This window comes from Rhynchophorus ferrugineus, unplaced genomic scaffold, assembly GCF_030347505.1.
Source record: "Rhynchophorus ferrugineus isolate W39M unplaced genomic scaffold, kcgeb_rfMv2 rfM2, whole genome shotgun sequence".
Classification (NCBI taxonomy): domain Eukaryota; kingdom Metazoa; phylum Arthropoda; class Insecta; order Coleoptera; family Curculionidae; genus Rhynchophorus; species Rhynchophorus ferrugineus.
In genome coordinates, this window is record NW_027472581.1 from 4,063,744 (window position 1) to 4,085,475 (window position 21,732).

Below are 21,732 nucleotides of genomic sequence, written 5' to 3' on the forward strand. Positions count from 1 at the left end.
ATTGTCCCACTAACTGTTATTGCTGCTTTCAATATCGAGTTGATCCGCTTGAAAGTTTTACGGTCGGCCCAATAAAGCATTGTAAGTACAGTAACATTTGGTGCGTGAAAAAGTAATCTACACTTGAAAAGACCCCGGCCTACTATAGTAAAACGTTTGTTGATGCACTTGTTGAGATCTTTTCCATCATTGCACTATGACATGGTGTGTTGTCCATAACAATAACTGATGGTTCCTCCAAGTTCTTTAAAAGCTCATTTTCAAACCACTGTAAAGACAACTTAAATAAAGCATTGTAAGTACAGTTACATTTGGTGCGTGAAAAAGTAATCTACACTTGAAAAGTCCCCGGCCTACTATAGTAAAACGTTTGTTGATGCACTTGTTGAGATCTTTTCCATCATTGCACTATGACATGGTGTGTTGTCCATAACAATAACTGATGGTTCCTCCAAGTTCTTTAAAAGCTCATTTTCAAACCACTGTAAAGACAACTTAAATAAAGCATTGTAAGTACAGTTACATTTGGTGCGTGAAAAAGTAATCTACACTTGAAAAGTCCCCGGCCTACTATAGTAAAACGTTTGTTGATGCACTTGTTGAGATCTTTTCCATCATTGCACTATGACATGGTGTGTTGTCCATAACAATAACTGATGGTTCCTCCAAGTTCTTTAAAAGCTCATTTTCAAACCACTGTAAAGACAACTTAAATAAAGCATTGTAAGTACAGTTACATTTGGTGCGTGAAAAAGTAATCTACACTTGAAAAGTCCCCGGCCTACTATAGTAAAACCTTTGTTGATGCACTTTTTGAGATCTTTTCCATCATTGCACTATGACATGGTGTGTTGTCCATAACAATAACTGATGGTTCCTCCAAGTTCTTTAAAAGCTGATTTTCAAACCACTGCAAAGACAACTTATTTTTAATTTCTGCATTCACCCTTGGACTTAAAGAAAACCACCCATACAGCATTAGGAATAAATCAATTCCTGTTTCTAGCGTGAAGAACTATATGTCTGCGGTGAATTACAATACATGTTATGACTAGCAAAACCTAATTGATATTTATTTTAACATTCACCTTTTTTCATCAACTGTTGTTGTCTTTACACTATATTTATTATCATCTTGCCATGACTGACTTAATGTGCTATTCATTATTAAATATACAAATTGATTTAAAAACTGTATTTTTTTAAAAGTAATGTCTGGAAGTTCAATTAAACAACTTCGTGGGTTATCTTTACACCATTTAAATCCTATATTAACCAACAGTGTATGAAGAGATGTTCTAGATCCTTCAAATAGCTGCATATCTGTCGGTTTTTTATGGATACTTTCCAGACTAACAATTTTCTCTGATATAATTGTATTAAATCATGTTTCGATTGAAAAAAATACTTACTTTTTTTTATACACCTAAAAGACGGGTTCTTTTAGGTGAATTTAAGGTTATTTTGTTTTTTTATTTAATATTATAATATTTTGAAGAATTTCGCAGATGTTTGAAAAACGGACGACTTTGGTTACATGTTCGAACTTGTAAAACAGCATTCTATCTCTTTTTAAAAACAATAAAATGAGAAGGAAAATATTGTCTGACTGTAAAACGTATGTACAACTTTCGACAGTCACATATTAATGAGTTCCACTACTCTTTTGAATAGACTATATTAACATGTGCAACTACAATACTTTATCAAGTACTTTACAAAATCTATGTTTAAACTTGAAGTTCACTTGCGAATTTTTAAACCAGATCTCTGCTTAGTTTCTTTTACTTCACTTATTTCAGTGTCAACATTTTAGTTTATACATGATCTCTACATAAGTATTGTTTGAAGTGGTTGAAACCTTTGTTCGCCATAACACACATAAGAGACTGTAAAAACTTGAGATAGTCACATTGTTGAGTCAGTTATCCTTAAGTAAAAAGTGATTGAATTCGTCCCATAGTGAACAACAGTGAATGTACAGGCAGACCAATTAAAAGCTAATTTTGTTCTGTTTAGTTGGCATTAAAATTTTGTGGAAATATATACTAATTTCATGCACACTTATACCACTAAATCATTATATAAAATATATATTTCTATATTATTTAATAACTGAAAAATTAACAAACTTATATACTCATATACTCAGAAGTTATCAACAGTGTTATTTACTTAGGTTAGTTAACTACACTTTAGAAATAAGCAAATGTATTTAAAATGGTAAATACCTTAGAGTAATCTTATTACTGTGATTAAATTACAGATATTTAATCTATAATGGCTGCTTCCCGCCATGGAAGATTTAACCACATCTTTCTGTCTTGGAACGGAAATAATTATTTGGAGTGTTTATGGATGTGTAAGAATGTTTGTCTGGTCGGTCGGCCGAAATGAGTGGCTGTCGATGCGATTATTTGTCCGAACACTCACTATTATTTTTGGAAGCAATTTGTATGAGAACCTAAAACACTGATTGAAGAAATACTTGTTTATTACGATATTAAACGATACATGTGGTCGACGGGTGAACTGACAGGATGTTAGGTTAAGGTAAAGGAAGTACGGTAGCGCTGTGGAAGTGGAACTGTTACAAGGGTGTAGAGAAAACAAACAATAGTGAGATGTCATCGTGGTGGTCTTTTATAGCCGGGAACCGTATGGTACCAATCCACCGGCGTTGCCAACCTTTGAACTTGGTGTAGGTTAATGCGTGGAGTCGTATTGGTCGCTACATCACTCCCCTCCTAGTGGAGCTGCCATGGAACGTACCTTCATGTGGTGCAGCTTTCGGAGTGCACCCGCAATTACGTAATGAATCGCCTAGGGACTGCTTTTGAGATGGGGATCCCAACCTGAGCTAGGAGTTTTAAGGTTTTTACTGACATCGAAGATGTAGCAGGACGTCAGTGGTCTTGGGCATTCCAATTTGTTTGACGGTACCTAAAAGTGTGGTGCCTTACATGTCTCCTTTCGTAATGCAAGGGTGTTCACGTATTGATGTTATGCATGATGGGCTTCTGTGGTTTTCGTCCATAGTATTAATCTTCTGGGATAACGTCGACCATATGATGTGGATGGGTTTCGTTCCTCGTGCTGTCCTTCCTTGCAGTGGCTTATGTTGAAATGTTGAACTGGTTTACCTGTTAGACACTTTGCTCACGTCGGGGTTACCAATTGTAGAAATGTTTGTCTGGTCGGACAGTCAAAATGGGTGGCTGTCGATGCGATTATTTGTCCGAACACTCACTATTATTTTTGGAAGGAATTTGTACGAGAACCTAAAACACTGATTGAAGAAATACTTGTTTATTATGATATTAAACGATACATGTGGTCGACGGGAGAACGGACAGGATGTTAGGTTAAGGTAAAGGAAGTACGGTAGCGCTGTTGAAGTGATACTGTTACAAGGGTGTAGAGAAAAGAAACAATAGCGAGACGTCATCGTGGTGGTCTTTTATAGCCGGGAACCGCATGGTACCAATCCGGCGTTGCCAACCTTTGAACTTGGTGTAGGTTAATGCGTGGTGGCCTAAAGTGTCATAGCGATCGCTACAGATTTATAATTGCTTTAGAAATCTTCACCGCACGAACAGACCTTAGAATATCTAATTATAAGCCTAAATTATTAAAATTCTGTGTAAACAAGAGTTACAAAGAGACTGTTCAATGCGATCAAAAGAGGCTGATTGGCGTTTTAGCGCGCCATTAAATTTTCACTATTTTTCTTTCATATCCGAATCCGCAAAGTAGGTAAATAGAATTGTAATAAATTAGTTTATCAATAATTGTCATCTAGCCTATTCACTTGTTCATCTTTTATTCGAGATATATCTCAAAACCAATTCAAATATGCGTGATCGCCGTGTGTTAAACAACAATTTAAATTAAACGATTTAAAAAAGAGTTAATCAATTAACTCCATAATTAAATTGATTAATGAATATTAACATAGTAACTTTTATATTATTGAATGACTATAGTAAAACAGTGGTTTTGAAATTATGAGGATATGTATTTTAATATTCAAAAATTCGGTGACTTTTTTCGTGATTATTATTTAATATTATTTAGGAATGTGAAAGGTCACAATAACGTATAGACAGTTTTGATTGAAATATAATATGCAAATTAAGTACATCATATCTATGAACTTGAATGATTTTTAATTTTCTATTCAAATATACAATTGTATTTCGGAAAATATGGATATTTTATTATTACCGAATGATGAATAAATCATTGGAGAATTCATTAAGTTTTTTTTAGCTGTGTCGCTGTGACAATAATAAAATACTTCTATGTTTTAGTTTAGTTGGTGTATAACGGTCAGATACAGAAGTTTAAGGAATATCAAAATAGTTCACTATGGCACTGGCTCTAAAAAAAATGTATCAGGGTTATTTTTGGGTCATCAATGATTTGGCAGGTAAGGGTTTTGTTAGGAATAATATTATACTACATTAAATGTATTTATTACATTGTTATTAGTCGTTGTCGACTAACCTACAATTAGTCTTTACAATAACTTGAATCTAGGTATATATCTAGAAGGACCCATCGGCACTATCTCAGCCTCTAGTGTAATATGTGTAAATGTCATGTTTATATATTACCACTGTTGTTTTTCTACTAAATGCTCCATGCTCCTACACTACACAAGATTAAGTGGTTTGTTTTTTTTGAGCCTGTGTCCTGTTCTGGTATTACCCAAGAGTTGTATTACTTCGAGATTGACATGAGAATGGAGTCTGTCATCATATCCCCTTGTATTTTTTTTTTGGTTTTATTATGTAATGATAATAGTGCTTTTCTTTCAATTAACCATACATTTTTATATTTTAACTCCAGTTCTTACCTTTTTATTTTAACATATTTCTTCTAACGTACTCTTGCATCAATATTTATTCCAATATACTTAGCATCGTTGGTATATGGAATGATAACATTGTTTATTGTTATTGGTGCCTATGCGGTTTGATTATGTGTAAACTGAACATGCACATATTTACTTTCGTTAATGATATATAAGATAAATAAGAATACTTTTGCAAAATATATATATATATATATATATATATATTTGGATAAATAGAATACCGCCATTAAATTTTTGAGATTTAAATATTTATTACCTAAAACCTAATAACAGGTCTATTCCCAAAATACTCCAGTCTGATACATAGATGGCGCTACTAACTCTCAAAAGATGCGTTTATAAATTTTACAGCTGTCGGATCATTAGTTTGTGAATTATAGCATTTTGAGTGAACCAACTTTTGTTATAGTGAAAAAATGTTGGATAAAAAGGATGTTGGATAAATTTCGCGTGTTGATAAAATATTGCTTTTTGAAGGGAAAAAATATAGTTGAAGCAAAAACTTGGTTTGATGCCGAGTTTTCGGACACTGTCTCAGGAAAATCAACCATCAAAGATTGGTATGCTAAGTTTAGACGTGGTGAAATGAGCACCGAAAATGGTGAACGCAGTGGACGCTCAAAAGAAGTTATTACCGACTAATATATTTAATAAATTCCACAAAATCATTTTGAACGACCGTAAATTAAATTTGAATGAAATAGCAGATACTATGAAGATATCAACTGAACGTGTACATCATATCATTCACGAATATTGGGGTATGAGAAAGCTCTGTGCAAATTGGGTGCCGCGCGAGCTCACTTTTGACCAAACCACTTTTGACAACGACGAGTTGATGATTCGAAGCAGCGTTTGAAGATGATCAAGTAGACTGCACACGATGAACACTCTCGAAAAGGGTGGTAAAAGGCAATAGTCAGCTGGCAAGCTTGTGGCGTCTGTATTTTGGGATGCGCATGGAATAATTTTCATTGACTACCTTGAAAAAGGAAGAACCATCAACAGCGGTTATTACATAGCGTTATTGGACCGTTTGAAGGACGAAATCGCCGAAGGACGGCCGCATTTGAAAAAAAAAAGGAAGAGCTACTTCATTAAGACAATTCACCTGTCACAAGTGAGTGAAAACGATGCTAGAAATCTTCCAGAGGCTTTCTAAGGGCTTGTCCATCACTATTCGCATCTCCGATTCAGTATTGATAAAATCCATCTCCGTTAGGAGCGATCCAAGGATCAACCTAATTTTGATATATTGAAAAGAATTAGAGTGCTTTTCGGTCAAATCGTGCGTTATTAATTATAATAGATGGTAATCTGAAGGAGGAACATCTGGAGAATACGGCAGTGGTATTTCCCATTTTACCGTTTTAAAAAGATTTTTAACCTCGTGAGTCACAGATGTACGGGCATTGTTAAACAATAAGATTTGATATGCCTTTATTGATATAGTGGCCGGTTTTTCTTTAAAGTTCAGCTTCCTAGTCGACTGTAAATAAACTAACGATTGAAAATTGTAGATACTATTTCAATCAAATACACTTCCACTATTTTTCTACTAATGATAACAGATGGAGATATATGAATTCCTTCCCGTAATTTTCAGAGAGGAAAGGGTGGAGATAATTGCTTAACTCTCTGTGCTGTACAAATCAGTTCATTTTAGATAAATTTAAAGTGGCAAGAGGCTATGTGAAAAAAGTAATGGAATAATGATCCCTAATATATTTAATCGTATTTTAATATTCGGAAATTAACAATGACACAATATAAAAAAATAAAAATTGGAAATTTCTTTGGAAAATAAAAGGAAAGAGATAATTGCTGTAATTTATTAGCTTCAAAATAACAGTTTTATTTTGAATTATGTAAAATTAATTTTATATTTCATATATTCAACTTGATTGTAAAGAGGAATGGAACTAATGACCACTAAATATTTACATCACATCTTCTCAATCAATCTTTGTTAACTATTTACCTATCGCAATCCTTTTCAAATACAATAAAGGAAGAAACAATGAAAGAAGTTTTAAAATTTAAAAAGCTTGAACAAACATTAATTACAATATTATTTTTCTATTTATCAATAAAAATGTTCTTTAACACTGTTACGTTAATTAATAATCTTGAAAAATAGAGTTCCAAAATGCTGCTGTTTCAATGTACAGTATATTGTTGTTTACAATCATAGTACAAACAATGCAAAATCATTATTGCAATATATGTTACGTATAAATATATGTATGTTCAGAATGTTAAAAATTGGTCGAATGAAAGTAGCAGGTTTGAAAATAGTAACTGAAAGTATTTGACTGAAACAGCCCATAGTAAAAAGTAGTCAACTACTTAAACGATAGTTCCCAACGCTAAAAGTCACTTTTTCTGTCATTTGATATGAAAAGTACACCTGTATAATAATTTTCTTCTCTATTTCTTAATCTGGCTCAAACTACCACAAATATTAATAACGGTTGTAACTGCTGTTTGGAGTCTGATAGTTTGTATTAAGAGCACCAGCGGTTCAAAGACTGACGTTGGTTTCAATTCGCCTTGATCGAAATTGTCAAGTTGAGAAGATTTTAAGTGTTTTTGTAGTTCTACTATCAACGACTAATGCAACTGGTGCCGATAACTTGGAACAATAAGGTCAGAATTGATTAATAGGAAAGGCATGGGCAAAAATGAAAAGAAATTCGGTTCGGAGACCGAAACTGTTAGACTATGTTAGATCTCAGCAACTTCTATCCAATTTTGGTGGCATTCCACCCAAAATTGTGATGGCAGGAAACTACGGACCAGGGGTATTTTTTCAGGGCATGAATTTTTCCCAATTTTAATGGTTCATGACTATTAAAATTGGGAAAAATTCTCGGATTCTGATCACCTTCAATCCACAATTTAAACTGCGATACTTTTGTCCGAATTCCACTTAGCTACACCAAGCATTGCTTCGCCTAATTGCGAAGCGATTACCACTACAATGCCAACCTGATTAATGAAATACATTCAAGAAAAAATAAACTTATAATCTCGCCAGACTCACACCGACTGCGTCAGTTATGCAACGAATAGGGTTTAAAACAAAAAGCTTTAAGCAGGATTGTTTGGCGTAGTTATCAAGACTGCAGGACCGTCCTTTTACTGAACCTGCTCGGGCATGTTTGTCAATTTATGTTTGTGATTGCTCCTTAGAATAGGGTCCAATATCCGACAAGGAAAATCATTCCAGCCATGGCAGTAATAAGGATGGTTAAGAACAAATGTCTGGGATGATTTCTGAGTTGGTAACTCGCCAGTCGGTAAACTTTATACTGAGGACTGTGCCTTGGAGCCCACGTTAAACACTAGGTCAAGTCCATATAAACCATCGTTGGCAAATAGGAGAATCTAGATCTAGAATATAGAAAACAATACATTATTTAAAAGCGGTTTTATTGAACAACTGTATAGACAATATTACTATAATCTATTCAGAACAGCAGTGACAGGGGAGACCTCTCAAAACCTCGCAATGTTGCCGCAGCAACTTTGAGTTTTAGTACAGTTTGGCTCTGACAAAAAAAAATAATATAAATAAAATAATGAAAGAAATATGCTATGTATTATAATTTATTTTAACATTACAGTACATATAATGCATATATAATAAAAGAACTTAAAACTACAATTAATTATACAGCCGCAATAACTTATAGGTTAGAGTTGTTTTATTATATATACATTGAATTTTTTCCACACTAGTATACTGGTATCCGCCGAAGGCCTAATCCACCTAATTAACAATTGTATATCTGTGTAATGTATTTTACTTTCATTAGAGAGCATATTTATATTTTACGTTTAGTTCTTATTTCTTTCGATGCAATGTATGCTTGTAAAGTCATGATATTATTATGATTATCTTTAGTTTGTCCTCTAACTACCTGTATACATCATTCTTGAGAAAACTACATTTTATCACTCAGTCTATCACTGCATTTGCCATATTTGCAAAACAGTTAGTATTATTTCTCTTCTCATACATGTTAACCAAATGTTCATGTATATTCTGAACAATAACATATATGCTCATTTTATACTGACCTTTAGTTGTTTCATAACGCTGTCTTGGTAATTGTCAGCATTGAATCATAAACCAACATTCATTAAGCTTTATTCAATCACTGTAACTTTCATAAACACTAATAAATGAATAACTGAATAAGTGAATAACTAAGCTGTTCATTTCCAATCTATCAAAAACTTGCTCAAAATTCTACCATTTGTTAATTTTTTCTTCAGTGTGTCTGATCGAGCTCACATAAACCAAAGATGCTAGTTTCAACAATGCCTCTTTCCATATATCCAGACAGTTCTGGTTTGAATATCTTTCTCGACCTGAATGTCCATTGCAATTGGATATTAATTCAATTGAATTAAATATGCAGTGATAGCGAAGAAGACATAATACTCTATGGCCATAACATTCAGTAATCTGATCTACCATGTATCTTTTCTCAGGCCTATTTCTAAAAAGTAAAATACACAAAATGCAATTAAATATTTCATATATATTTACCGAGTAACAATTTGAAATAGCTAATTCTTTAACCTAATTTCTTCGAAACTTATTGTATGTACTTTAAGCCATTCCTTAATTGCAGCCTTTGTTGATGCACTTGTTGGAATTTTCCCCACTAGTGTACTATATATATGGTTGATATGGTGCATTATACATAACAATTACTCATGGTTCTTCCAAGTTTTTTAAAAACTGATTACACATTACATTACACCACTTAAATCCTATATTACCCAACAGTTTAAGAAAGGATGTTCTACATCCTTCTAATAGCTATATAGCTCTATATATGTTTTATAGATACTTTCCAGACTAACAATTTTTTCTGAAATAATTGTATTAAAATATGTTTCGATTAAAAAACTACTTATTGTTTTTTACATTTCGTATATTTGATCTCTGATACAGCTAATTTAAGGTTATACTATTTTTTATTTTTTCAGATATTTTAGTGACCGTGCCCGTATTAACAATCAGTGCATCAGCAACGCGCAAAAATATTTTTAATAAAAACAGCGGTGATTTGCAATTTATTAAAACATAGCGTTAAAACAACTTTTGCACGTTTATAAGTCGTAATTATAATATTTTGAAGAATTTTGCAAAAGTTTGACATACGGACAACTTTTACAGGCTCATTCGGTTACATGATCGAACTTTTTTAACAGCATTCTATCTCTTTTTAAATATATATTTTAATATTATTTTAGATAGAGAAAATGGGAAGGATAATATTGTCCGACTGTAAAACGAATTTACAACTTTAGACAGACACATATTGACACACGTGTCACTACAGTTTTGAATTGACATATATATATATATATATATATATATATATATATATATATATATATATATATATATATATATATATATATATATATATTAATACTTTAAATACTTGCTTCTATTATAGAAAACCATAACGTTGATTTCAGATCCAAGAACGGATGACTATTTTTTGATGTCTAGTCCAATACCAGTTATCATTATAGTTGGTCTCTGGTTAAAATTTATATTCCACTGGGGCCCAGCGTATATGAAGAATAGACGGCCATATGACTTAAAATATATAATGATATTTTATAACGTATTTCAAATTTTTGCTAATGGTTTTATAACGTATTTGGTAAGTAATATGTAGCTTTGTAGTGTTTGTATTAAAAATCTCTGGTTGTATTAGCTTATTGATATGAATGTTTTATGTTATTCATGGCATTGTGACATGTGTGATGTATTGTTTTTAAAAAGTTGCTTCACTAAGAGCAATGTACAGTGGATGTCCAAATTAATAGGGACAATATTGAAATTATTAAATTTTATAATTTAATTGGATTTCCGTAGCAAAAGATTAGTTGGTAAACTCTTATATATATTTTGTTTATATCTGTAATCTGCAATCTTTGTTTTAGTAAATTTAATATTTAGTGTCACCATCTTTTACTGCTGTAAGAGCTCCTATGTGTCGAGGCATGCTCAAAATAGACATTTACATCTTGCTAGAGTTTGGAGCTTTGGTGCCATTATCTGATGATTTAGCTACTTTCTGGTGGTAATCACTTCTCTTGCAGTCGCCTGGTGGGTGAGTTCCCACATATTTTCTATGGGATTCATGTTTGGTGAATTCCGTGGCAAATACGAAATAGTGATTTTTCTCCGCCAAATATGCAATAACATTTCTGGCTTTGTAAAAATGTACTTGTCATAATCTGGGAACCATTCATTGATCCGCGGTATTAATCGGGTCTTTAGTACCCGCTTGTATTGAACTTCTTTCATTTTCTCTTCTACAATGTACAGGCGTCCCATGCCTATAGCTGAGACAACAAACCACATTATGATACTAATCGGGTGTTTAACCATCTCTATGAAGTAGTCGGCCTGGAGTTGTTCACCAGGGCGTCGTCATCAAAATTTGGAAGATTGATTCGTCGGAAAAGCACACCTGTAAATTAACAGAATTTATATTTGAAAATCGTTATTGGCTAATTGTATTGCTCAAAGCAGTTATACATACTCGACTCGTCTGCAACGAAGATAAGAACTGAACTGAACTGAAGATATTTGTTGGTATTTTCTCTGATTTTTCGATTAATTATAAAAAAATATTGATGGGGAGTTAGGTCAAAATGGGGTCTACGCCAATACTAACAAGAACATCCCTTGGTTTGAATAGTTCGTATCTAGCTTATAAAATCAGCTGAATCTTTGATTTGAGATGGATTGGTACCTGTTAGTTCTTTCTCAATCCTTGAGGTTACGCCTTGCATGTTATAATATTAATACGATTAATTGGTTTGCTTTCCCGCATTTAAATTAACCCAATTTAAAGAAAGGTCAATTTTTGAAGACATTGAATTAAGTTAACCACATATACCATTTGGTCTTCAGATCAAACTGTAAGATATATGTGTGTATATATGTGTTAAAAAAGGTATCCTATTTTCCAAAAATATTCTCACTTCTAGAACAGTCAATAAGGGACCTAATATATCTAAAACATATATTGAAACATATATCTAAATCGATAATGTTACTGGGATTCATGTTTGGTGAATTCCGTGGCAAATACGAAATAGTGATTTTACTCGGCCAAATATGCAATAACACTTCTGGTTTTGTAAAAATATACTTTTCATAATCTTGGAACCATTCATTGATCCGCGGTATTAATCGAGTCTTTAGTACTCGCCTGTTTGAATTGTTTGATTTGTTTGATTGAACTTGTTTCATTGTCTCTTCTACAATGTACACTCTTCCAATGCCTATAGCTGAGACAACAAACCACATTATGATACTAATCGGGTGTTTAACCATCTCTATGAAGTAGTCGGCCTGGAGTTGTTCACCAGGGCGTCGTCATCAAAATTGGGAAGATTGATTCGTCAGAAAAGCATACCTGTAAATTAACAGAATTTATATTTGAAAATCGTTATTGGCTAATTGTATTGCTCAAAACAGTTATACATACTCGACTCGTCTGCAACGAAGATAAGGACTGAACTGAACTGAAGATATTTGTTGGAATTTTCTCTGATTTTTCGATTAATTATAAAAAAATATTGATGGGGAGTTAGGTCAAAATGGGGTCTACGCCAATACTAACAAGAACATCCCTTGGTTTGAATAGTTCGTATCTAGCTTATAAAATCAGCTGAATCTTTGATTTGAGATGGATTGGTACCTGTTAGTTCTTTCTCAATCCTTGAGGTTATGCCTTGTATGTTATAATATTAATACGATTAATTGGTTTGCTTTCCCGCATTTAAATTAACCCAATTTAAAGAAAGGTCAATTTTTGAAGACATTGAATTGAGTTAACCATATATACCATTTGGTCTTCATATTAAACTGTAAGATATATGTGTGTGTATATATGTGTTAAAAAAGGTATCCTATTTTCCAAAAATATTCTCACTTCTAGATCGGTGAATAAGGGACCTAATATATCTAAAACATATATTGAAACATATATCTAAATCGATAATGTTACTGGGATTCATGTTTGGTGAATTCCGTGGCAAATACGAAATAGTGATTTTATTCCGCCAAATATGCAATAACACTTCTGGCTTTGTAAAAATATACTTTTCATAATCTGGGAACCATTCATTGATCCGCGGTATTAATCGAGTCTTTAGTACTCGCTTGTTTGAATTGTTTGATTTGTTTGATTGAACTTGTTTCATTGTCTCTTTTACAATGTACACTCGTCCAATGCCTATAGCTGAGACAACAAACCACATTATGATACTAATCGGGTGTTTAACCATCTCTATGAAGTAGTCGGCCTGGAGTTGTTCACCAGGGCGTCGTCATCAAAATTTGGAAGATTGATTCGTCGGAAAAGCACACCTGTAAATTAACAGAATTTATATTTGAAAATCGTTATTGGCTAATAGTATTGCTCAAAACAGTTATACATACTCGACTCGTCTGCAACGAAGATAAGAACTGAACTGAGCTGAAGATATTTGTAGGTATTTTCTCTGATTTTTCGATTAATTATAAAAAAATATTGATGGGGAGTTAGGTCAAAATGGGGTCTACGCCAATACTAACAAGAACATACCTTGGTTTGAATAGTTCGTATCTAGCTTATAAAATCAGCTGAATCTTTAATTTGAGACGGATTGGTACCTGTTAGTTCTTTCTTAATCCTTGAGGTTATGCCTTGTATGTTATAATATTAATACGATTAATTGGTTTTCTTTCCCGCATTTAAATTAACTCAATTTAAAGGAAGGTCAATTTTTGAAGACATTGAATTGAGTTAACCATATATACCATTTGGTCTTCATATTAAACTGTAAGATATATGTGTTAAAATATTCTCACTTCTAGATCAGTCAATAAGGGACCTAATATATCTAAAACATATATTGAAACATATATCTAAATCGATAATGTTACTGGGATTCATGTTTGGTGAATTCCGTGGCAAATACGAAATAATGATTTTTCTCCGCCAAATATGCAATAACACTTCTGGCTTTGTAAAAATATACTTGTCATAATCTGGGAACCATTCATTGATCCGCGGTGTTAATCGGGTCTTTAGTACTCGCTTGTATTGAACTTGTTTCATTGTCTCTTCTACAATGTACACTCGTCCCATGCCTATAGCTGAGACAACAAACCACATTATGATACTATTAGGGTGTTTAACCATCTCTATGAAGTAGTCGGCCTGGAGTTGTTCACCAGGGCGTCGTCATCAAAATTTGGAAGATTGATTCGTCGGAAAAGCACACCTGTAAATTAACAGAATTTATATTTGAAAATCGTTATTGACTAATTGTATTGTTCAAAACAGTTATATATACTCGACTCGTCTGCAACGAAGATAAGAACTGAACTGAACTGAAGAGATTTGTAGGTATTTTCTCTGATTTTTCGATTAATTATAAAAAAATATTGATGGGAAGTTAGGTCAAAATGGGGTCTACGCCAATACTAACAAGAATATCCCTTGGTTTGAATAGTTCGTATCTAGCTTATAAAATCAGCTGAATCTTTAATTTGAGATGGATTGGTACCTGTTAGTTCTTTCTCAATACTTGAGGATATGCCTTGCATATTATAATATTAATACGATTAATTGGTTTCCTTTCCTGCATTTAAATTAACTCAACTTAAAGAAACGTCAATTTTTCAAGACATTGAATTAAGTTAACCTCATATACCATTTGGTCTTCATATCAAACTGTAAGATATATGTGTGTATATATGTGTTAAAAAAGGTATCCTATTTTCCAAAAATATTCTCACTTCTAGATCAGTCAGTAAGAGATCGAATATATCTAAAACATATATTGAAACATATATCTAAATCGATAATGTTACTGGGATTCATGTTTGGTGAATTCCGTGGCAAATACGAAATAATGATTTTTCTCCGCCAAATATGCAATAACACTTCTGGCTTTGTAAAAATATACTTGTCATAATCTGGGAACCATTCATTGATCCGCGGTGTTAATCGGGTCTTTAGTACTCGCTTGTATTGAACTTGTTTCATTGTCTCTTCTACAATGTACACTCGTCCCATGCCTATAGCTGAGACAACAAACCACATTATGATACTATTAGGGTGTTTAACCATCTCTATGAAGTAGTCGGCCTGGAGTTGTTCACCAGGGCGTCGTCATCAAAATTTGGAAGATTGATTCGTCGGAAAAGCACACCTGTAAATTAACAGAATTTATATTTGAAAATCGTTATTGACTAATTGTATTGTTCAAAACAGTTATATATACTCGACTCGTCTGCAACGAAGATAAGAACTGAACTGAACTGAAGAGATTTGTAGGTATTTTCTCTGATTTTTCGATTAATTATAAAAAAATATTGATGGGGAGTTAGGTCAAAATGGGGTCTACGCCAATACTAACAAGAACATACCTTGGTTTGAATAGTTCGTATCTAGCTTATAAAATCAGCTGAATCTTTAATTTGAGATGGATTGGTACCTGTTAGTTCTTTCTCAATACTTGAGGATATGCCTTGCATATTATAATATTAATACGATTAATTGGTTTCCTTTCCTGCATTTAAATTAACTCAACTTAAAGAAACGTCAATTTTTCAAGACATTGAATTAAGTTAACCTCATATACCATTTGGTCTTCATATCAAACTGTAAGATATATGTGTGTATATATGTGTTAAAAAAGGTATCCTATTTTCCAAAAATATTCTCACTTCTAGATCGGTGAATAAGGGACCTAATATATCTAAAACATATATTGAAACATATATCTAAATCGATAATGTTAATAATATAAATACGTTATATTGTAGGCATGGACTGCCAGAAAAGAAGTGGATTGGGAATGTACCCCTGTTGATTATTCCAGCAGTTATTGGGGACAACTATTCTTATGGAGTAGTCACAAATACTTTATGTTAAAAATTGCTGATTTGTTGGATACGGTAAGTCACAATTATAGTTTGATGATCAAAATATAGTAAGACTAAAATGTATGGTGTTGATTTCAAATACTTGGCACCAGTAATATTATTTTGCTGAGACGGTATTGGTTGAAAACTATCCGATCTTAACAATAAACCAAATTAGACATTTTTAGTCCTTTTGAAACTTTTTGATATTTTGAGATATTCATATGTATCTACAGATATGTAAATATCTGATGGACACATGGGAATTTATTTATAATACATTGATCCTAGAAACTATGAACTGTATTTTGTTAAGAAAATTAATGGTTTTAATAAAATCAGAATGAACAACAAAATCAAAAATTTTGGTTACTATTTATAATTAAATATATAGTTTATTTAATAGCAAATATCTGAAATTGTGACACGTCCTTGTTTAAAATATGTCAGGTATATTTAATGAAAATTATAATTAAAATAATTGTTTCAGATATTTTTTGTTCTGCGAAAGAAAGACCGCCATATTAGTTTCCTCCACACATACCACCACTTCGGAATGGTCTTAATAACCTGGATAGGGGCTAGATACGTTGGCGGGGGACATTCATATTTCATAGGTGCCCCCAATTGTATAGTCCATACAATTCTTTATAGTTACTACTTACTCACAGCGTACAACAGCAAATATGGAAAACTTGAGTGGTTGAAGAAGTTAATTACACAGGCTCAGCTGGTAAATAAAATATTTTTAAATTATTAAATTGTTGTCTGAAAAATCGAACAATCAGTTATAATGTTTACTAAATGATCATATCGAGAAAATATTTTTTTTGGACAAAAGAAGGCCAACATTTCTCTATGAAATCCCAACTGGTTTTATTAAATTAATGATTGGAGTTGAATATCTAATAGAAATCGCTTATCTGCTGTTTATCTAAAATGAAATATTTTTCAGCAAATTATTTTCTTTTTTCGTACAGTAGTAAAATTTACATTGATGAGATGGGTTCATTAAAAAATAGTTCACTGTATATTTAATTTTAAAGTTTCAGTTTGATTTTAATAAATCTATAATAGATTTAGCAGAACATGACGAGAAATATTTTTATATAGTGTTGGAATTAATTTGTAGCGATTTTTCGTCAAAAACATTTTTATTTTAAACTTCAAAACTCAGCCTAGTGACTTCAGCACTCCTTTGACTGTCACCTTATCATGTCTTTGAGCGTATTGTCGACGTATTCGATCAATGTACCATCCAAAGTGATCACTTGTTATCGGTACTGATCAGTATGAACTGCTTCTCCGCTTCTTAGCTGTTCATAATATGTGACAGCAACCTGGGCCCACCATAGCATGATCTTGCGACCAAAGCAATTTGGCCTTGCAGTCAATGCACCTACTTCGCCAGGTGTTGCTATTCGATGCAAAAATTATTTAATTTCATACATTTGAAGCAACATTTAACTAAAGATGTTCTAATTGCCTGCTTTCCCATTTTTTGGATCTTTCTCAAACTGTTACTTATCTCACATTCAACTTTTCATCAATTGTTTTGAGTTTTTATTTCGCGTTGGTCGTTTCGACCTACCAGGTTGTTCTTTCTCTTAAAAGTTGAAATCACTATATTTCAGTCCCTAAGAGTAAACGATGCTTTTCAGCGGTTTTTCTTTCTTTCGGTGAAACAAGAAAATAATTTGTACCTCAAATATACCTTTTGAGATACAAAACTAGACATTAAAAAAATACAAATGAATATCGGTGTTATTTTGGCTCAGCGTAACTTGTATAGTTTTGAGATTAAATTCAGTAGAATAAAATGATATAGTTATGTATCAAATCATATCATTCCATACTAAGGCTAGTGGAATAATAAATTGGGTTCCCTGTAATTAGTGTTAGCTCTAATAAAAGTTATCAACAGTGCCATCGTTACTACCTAATGAAATTCTAATTAACTAAATCCACATTGGGATACTTTGTTTCAAAAATTCGAATAAAAACAATACTTTAACTGTTTCTCGTATTTTCTAATACTAATGATGTGTATTCGATGCACTAAATTCTTTATTTTTTAAGGTACAATTTATATTTATCTTGTACATGTTCGTGAAGCTCTTCTTCACGAAAGGATGCGAGTACCCAAAGATAGTACCGTTTTTCATTGTTCCTCAGAACCTGTTTATGATCATTTTGTTTGGTGATTTTTATGTCCGTACGTATATATTATCGAAGAGGAGAAAGAAGAAAGAAATAGCGCAGGAATAATTTTTTTTAGGTATGTTGTCTGTTTATAATAACTGTCCGATCTGACTAATAAAAAATTAAGTGAGTTTATTGATTTCTTAGTATTAATATTTCATAATAATGAATAATTATAATTCTTTTTTCATAATTTAGTAACGAATTTAAATATAAGTATACATTTGAAACATTAATCAATAGTATATGTATTGTAATATGTAGATTGATTAAACATAATGCATATATAAGCAATTAAGATTGTAATTTTGTTATACCGTCCAATTGTTTTTGAGATAGGGATGTGTTATCGAAAATTTTTTGTCGAAAGAGATGTGATCTTTTTTTCTCTTTCTTAACATTCCAGTGTTAAGATATAAAATTAATTTGACTTATTATTCCAAATATTAGTCAGACATTTTATTAGAGCCACTCTCATTAATGACTGAACTTCGCTAAGTTTTATTTACTTATTTTTTCGAGAATATTGAATTTGTTTGTATTTAGTGTCTGCCACAAAATTTGACTACATGAAATCAGGTAAAGAAAGCTGTTCCACTGTTGATCTCCTTCGGCCTAGAGACAATCCAAAAGAGGACCATTCACTGAATGCTATTAATACTATATTTGAGAATATCTAAAATTATTGTTATATTTATAAGCAAAGAAGTATGATACTAACTTATACGTTAATACTATTGCGAAGCACTTTAAAACATTTCCCTATATTATTTTTGTATATATTTTTATATTTATTTTCCATTTATCTCAGGAAATAATTTTTATACATATTAATAGGGCCTCCTAAATTCTTATAACATAAATATTATTTATACGTCTAAACAATGCGATATTTTTGAAATATTTTGCGTATACGTTTGGTTATTTCCTTATTTTCCCTGTTCTAAATGAATAAACATTTCCTTTGTTTCAGATAATGAAGTGTAGTCGATCGTATGTCAGTTCAAAATACACATTTTAAATTAAATATTCTATATTAGGACCAACTAACAACATTGCTAGACAATGCGCTGTACAATTTTGATAAGTTATATAATAAACGTTGTTTTTAAAAAGCATCAGTTGTCTTTTTATTACTTAAAAGTATGTCTGCAGCTGAGTATTCGATTGTTTAGCTTTATCATGTTAGTTTACTAAAATATATTAGAAATATGCAAAAGTTCTTACTATATTTTGACATGAATTAAAACATTAATTAAAGTATTGTTAATAAGGAGCTATCATCGTTTTGCAATATTCAGACTTGCGGAACGCTATCACAATTTTTTTTTATTCTTTTAAACATATAAAGCATGATAAAGTGGTGTCAGAAGGAATCGTTCTTTTCTTCCTTCTTTTTCTCTTTCTTCTTTATTTCTTTCTATTCTGCTATTTTTTCACGTTATTATTTATTTCTCTTTTTCTATCTTTCCCCATTTCCTTCATTTATTTTATTTATGTCTTTCATGACTCTTCTTAGCTTCGGTTTACTTAACATCGAATCTCTTTGATATTAAGTCCTTCCATTGGATTTCAAATGCCCCAAAATGATTCAATGAACAACCTTGAATGATTCCTTAAATATTGAAACTCATTTTCTAACGATTTCAATTCTTCATCACTACATTCTTGTAGTCAGTAAAAAGTATGTTCTCCGGGAACATGCAACATCGAACTTGTTGCACCAATTAATTATAAAATGATGGTGGAATTCCTGCTAATATATTTTAGTTAATTTGTAGTTTTTAATTCAAAAACAGATTTTGTGTTGAGAAACAAAATGTAATCTATATATTTATTGAACAAAGAGATATTATAAGTTTCTAATAGTGTATATATTTTAAATGTTATTTTGGTTATCATTACTTATTTTTCCAAAAAAATATTTTATATATTTATAGGCCTAGAATATAGAGCCCAAACGACACAAAAAATATAATGTAAATTTGTGATATATACATACAATTAAATTACGAATAAAACAAATCTAATTTGTTGCTCGACACCGAATTCGAAATGATCATTTGGTAATGGAAGTAGTTAAAATAATATTGTAACTAGATAAATAGGTTTTGGGTAAGTATTAAGATAAATAGTGTGTATAAAGGAGAATATAAAATACGTATAGTTGATAGGTGAAATAAGTTTTTTGTTTATTTTTATTTAGTTATTACAACAACGAGTATTATGTAACAGGTCAATTGAAAAGTCCCGGCCTGAGACATAGATGACGCTACTAGAATTAAATCCGTATATTAGTTAGCCCTAACCCTCAAAAGATGCGTGTATAACTTTGATAGCTGTCGGATAATTAGTTTGTGAATTATAGCATTTTGACTGAAGCAACTTTTGTTATTGTGAAAATAGTGGATAAAAAGGAATTTCGAATATTGATAGAATAATGCTTTCTGAAATTGAAATTGAATGAAATAGCAGACACTCTAAAGATATCAACTGAACGTGTACATCATATCAATCACGAATGTACCCGATTTTTTGCGTCGATATGTGACAATGGATCCAAAATAGCTCCATCATTTCACTCCGAAGTCCAATCGACAGTCATCCGAGTGGACTGCACACGATGAACCCGCTCCAAAGCGTGGGAAAACACAACAGTCGGCTGGCAAGTTTATCGCGTCTGTATTTTGGGATGCGCATGGAATAATTTTCATTAACTACCTTGAAAAAGGATGGACCATCAACAGCGACTATTACATAGCGTTATGGTACCGTTTGCAGAATGAAATCGCCGAAAAATGGCCGCATTTGAAGAAAAAGAAAGTGTTGCTTCACCAAGACAATGCACCGTGTCACAAGTCAGTGAAAACGATGACAAAAATACATGAATACATTCTCCAGATCTGACCACCAGCAACTATTTCCTGTTCTCAGATCTCAAAAGAATGCTCGCTGGGTAGAAATTTTCGTTCAATGAAGAGGTGATCGCCGAAAGTGAGACCTATTTTGAAGCAAAGGACAAATCGTACTACGGAAATGGTATCGAAAAGTTGGAGGGTCGCTATAATCAGTGTCTCACCCTTGTAGTGGATTAGGTTGAATAAAAAAAATAGTTTTGCCAATAAAATATATTTTAATATGGCACGCCGGGGACTTTTCAATTGACCTGTTACATATTTTACTTTAAAATGTTTGTTCTATAATAAAAATCTATATGTTGTGGCAGATTATCTCGAAGAAGAAAAGGGGCCTTCTATGTTTTCGAATGCACCTTTTTTTGGTTAGTTTTTGGTGAACTACATCAATTTTGGTAAAATTGGTTTGAATTTAGATATATTTATGGTAACGACAATCAAATAAAATATAAGAATGTATTAAGCAATATATTGATAAATTAATGTAATATTCCTTCACAGTATTTAAACAATTTGTAGTAAGTTATGCAGGTCTGTAAGCTTTATTTCATAACAACCATAATTCTACTCTTCTAGCAGGGTTTCCTCTACTATAATTGTATTCTCTTACGAACTTAGAGCGCCAACAAAGCTCATCTCATCATTACTTGAATTTTTAAATGCTTATTTCATTTTAGGTACAGTTCTGTTACTTTTTGAGGGATTTTTAGAGTCGGATATTTAGAAACATAACAATCATAACGATATGTATGTAACTTGTAACA

General features: G+C 32.0%; 1 protein-coding gene across 2 annotated transcripts; it reads left to right on the forward strand.

The window, feature by feature from the left end:
- Window positions 1–4,282: 4,282 nt before the first annotated feature.
- LOC143190424 (very long chain fatty acid elongase 7) lies at window positions 4,283–19,171 on the forward strand. 2 transcript variants are annotated; one of them, XM_076394689.1, is made up of 6 exons: window positions 4,283–4,432; window positions 10,388–10,578; window positions 15,753–15,884; window positions 16,342–16,584; window positions 17,931–18,129; window positions 19,027–19,171. In XM_076394689.1, exons 1-5 carry the CDS (start codon window positions 4,372–4,374, stop codon window positions 18,117–18,119), a joined length of 816 nt encoding a protein of 271 aa, XP_076250804.1. In that variant the 5' UTR covers window positions 4,283–4,371; the 3' UTR covers window positions 18,120–18,129; window positions 19,027–19,171. The 2 variants fall into 2 exon arrangements, with proteins under 2 accessions (XP_076250804.1, XP_076250805.1); XM_076394690.1 differs by having other exon boundaries at window positions 17,931–18,126; window positions 19,025–19,171.
- Window positions 19,172–21,732: the final 2,561 nt, after the last annotated feature.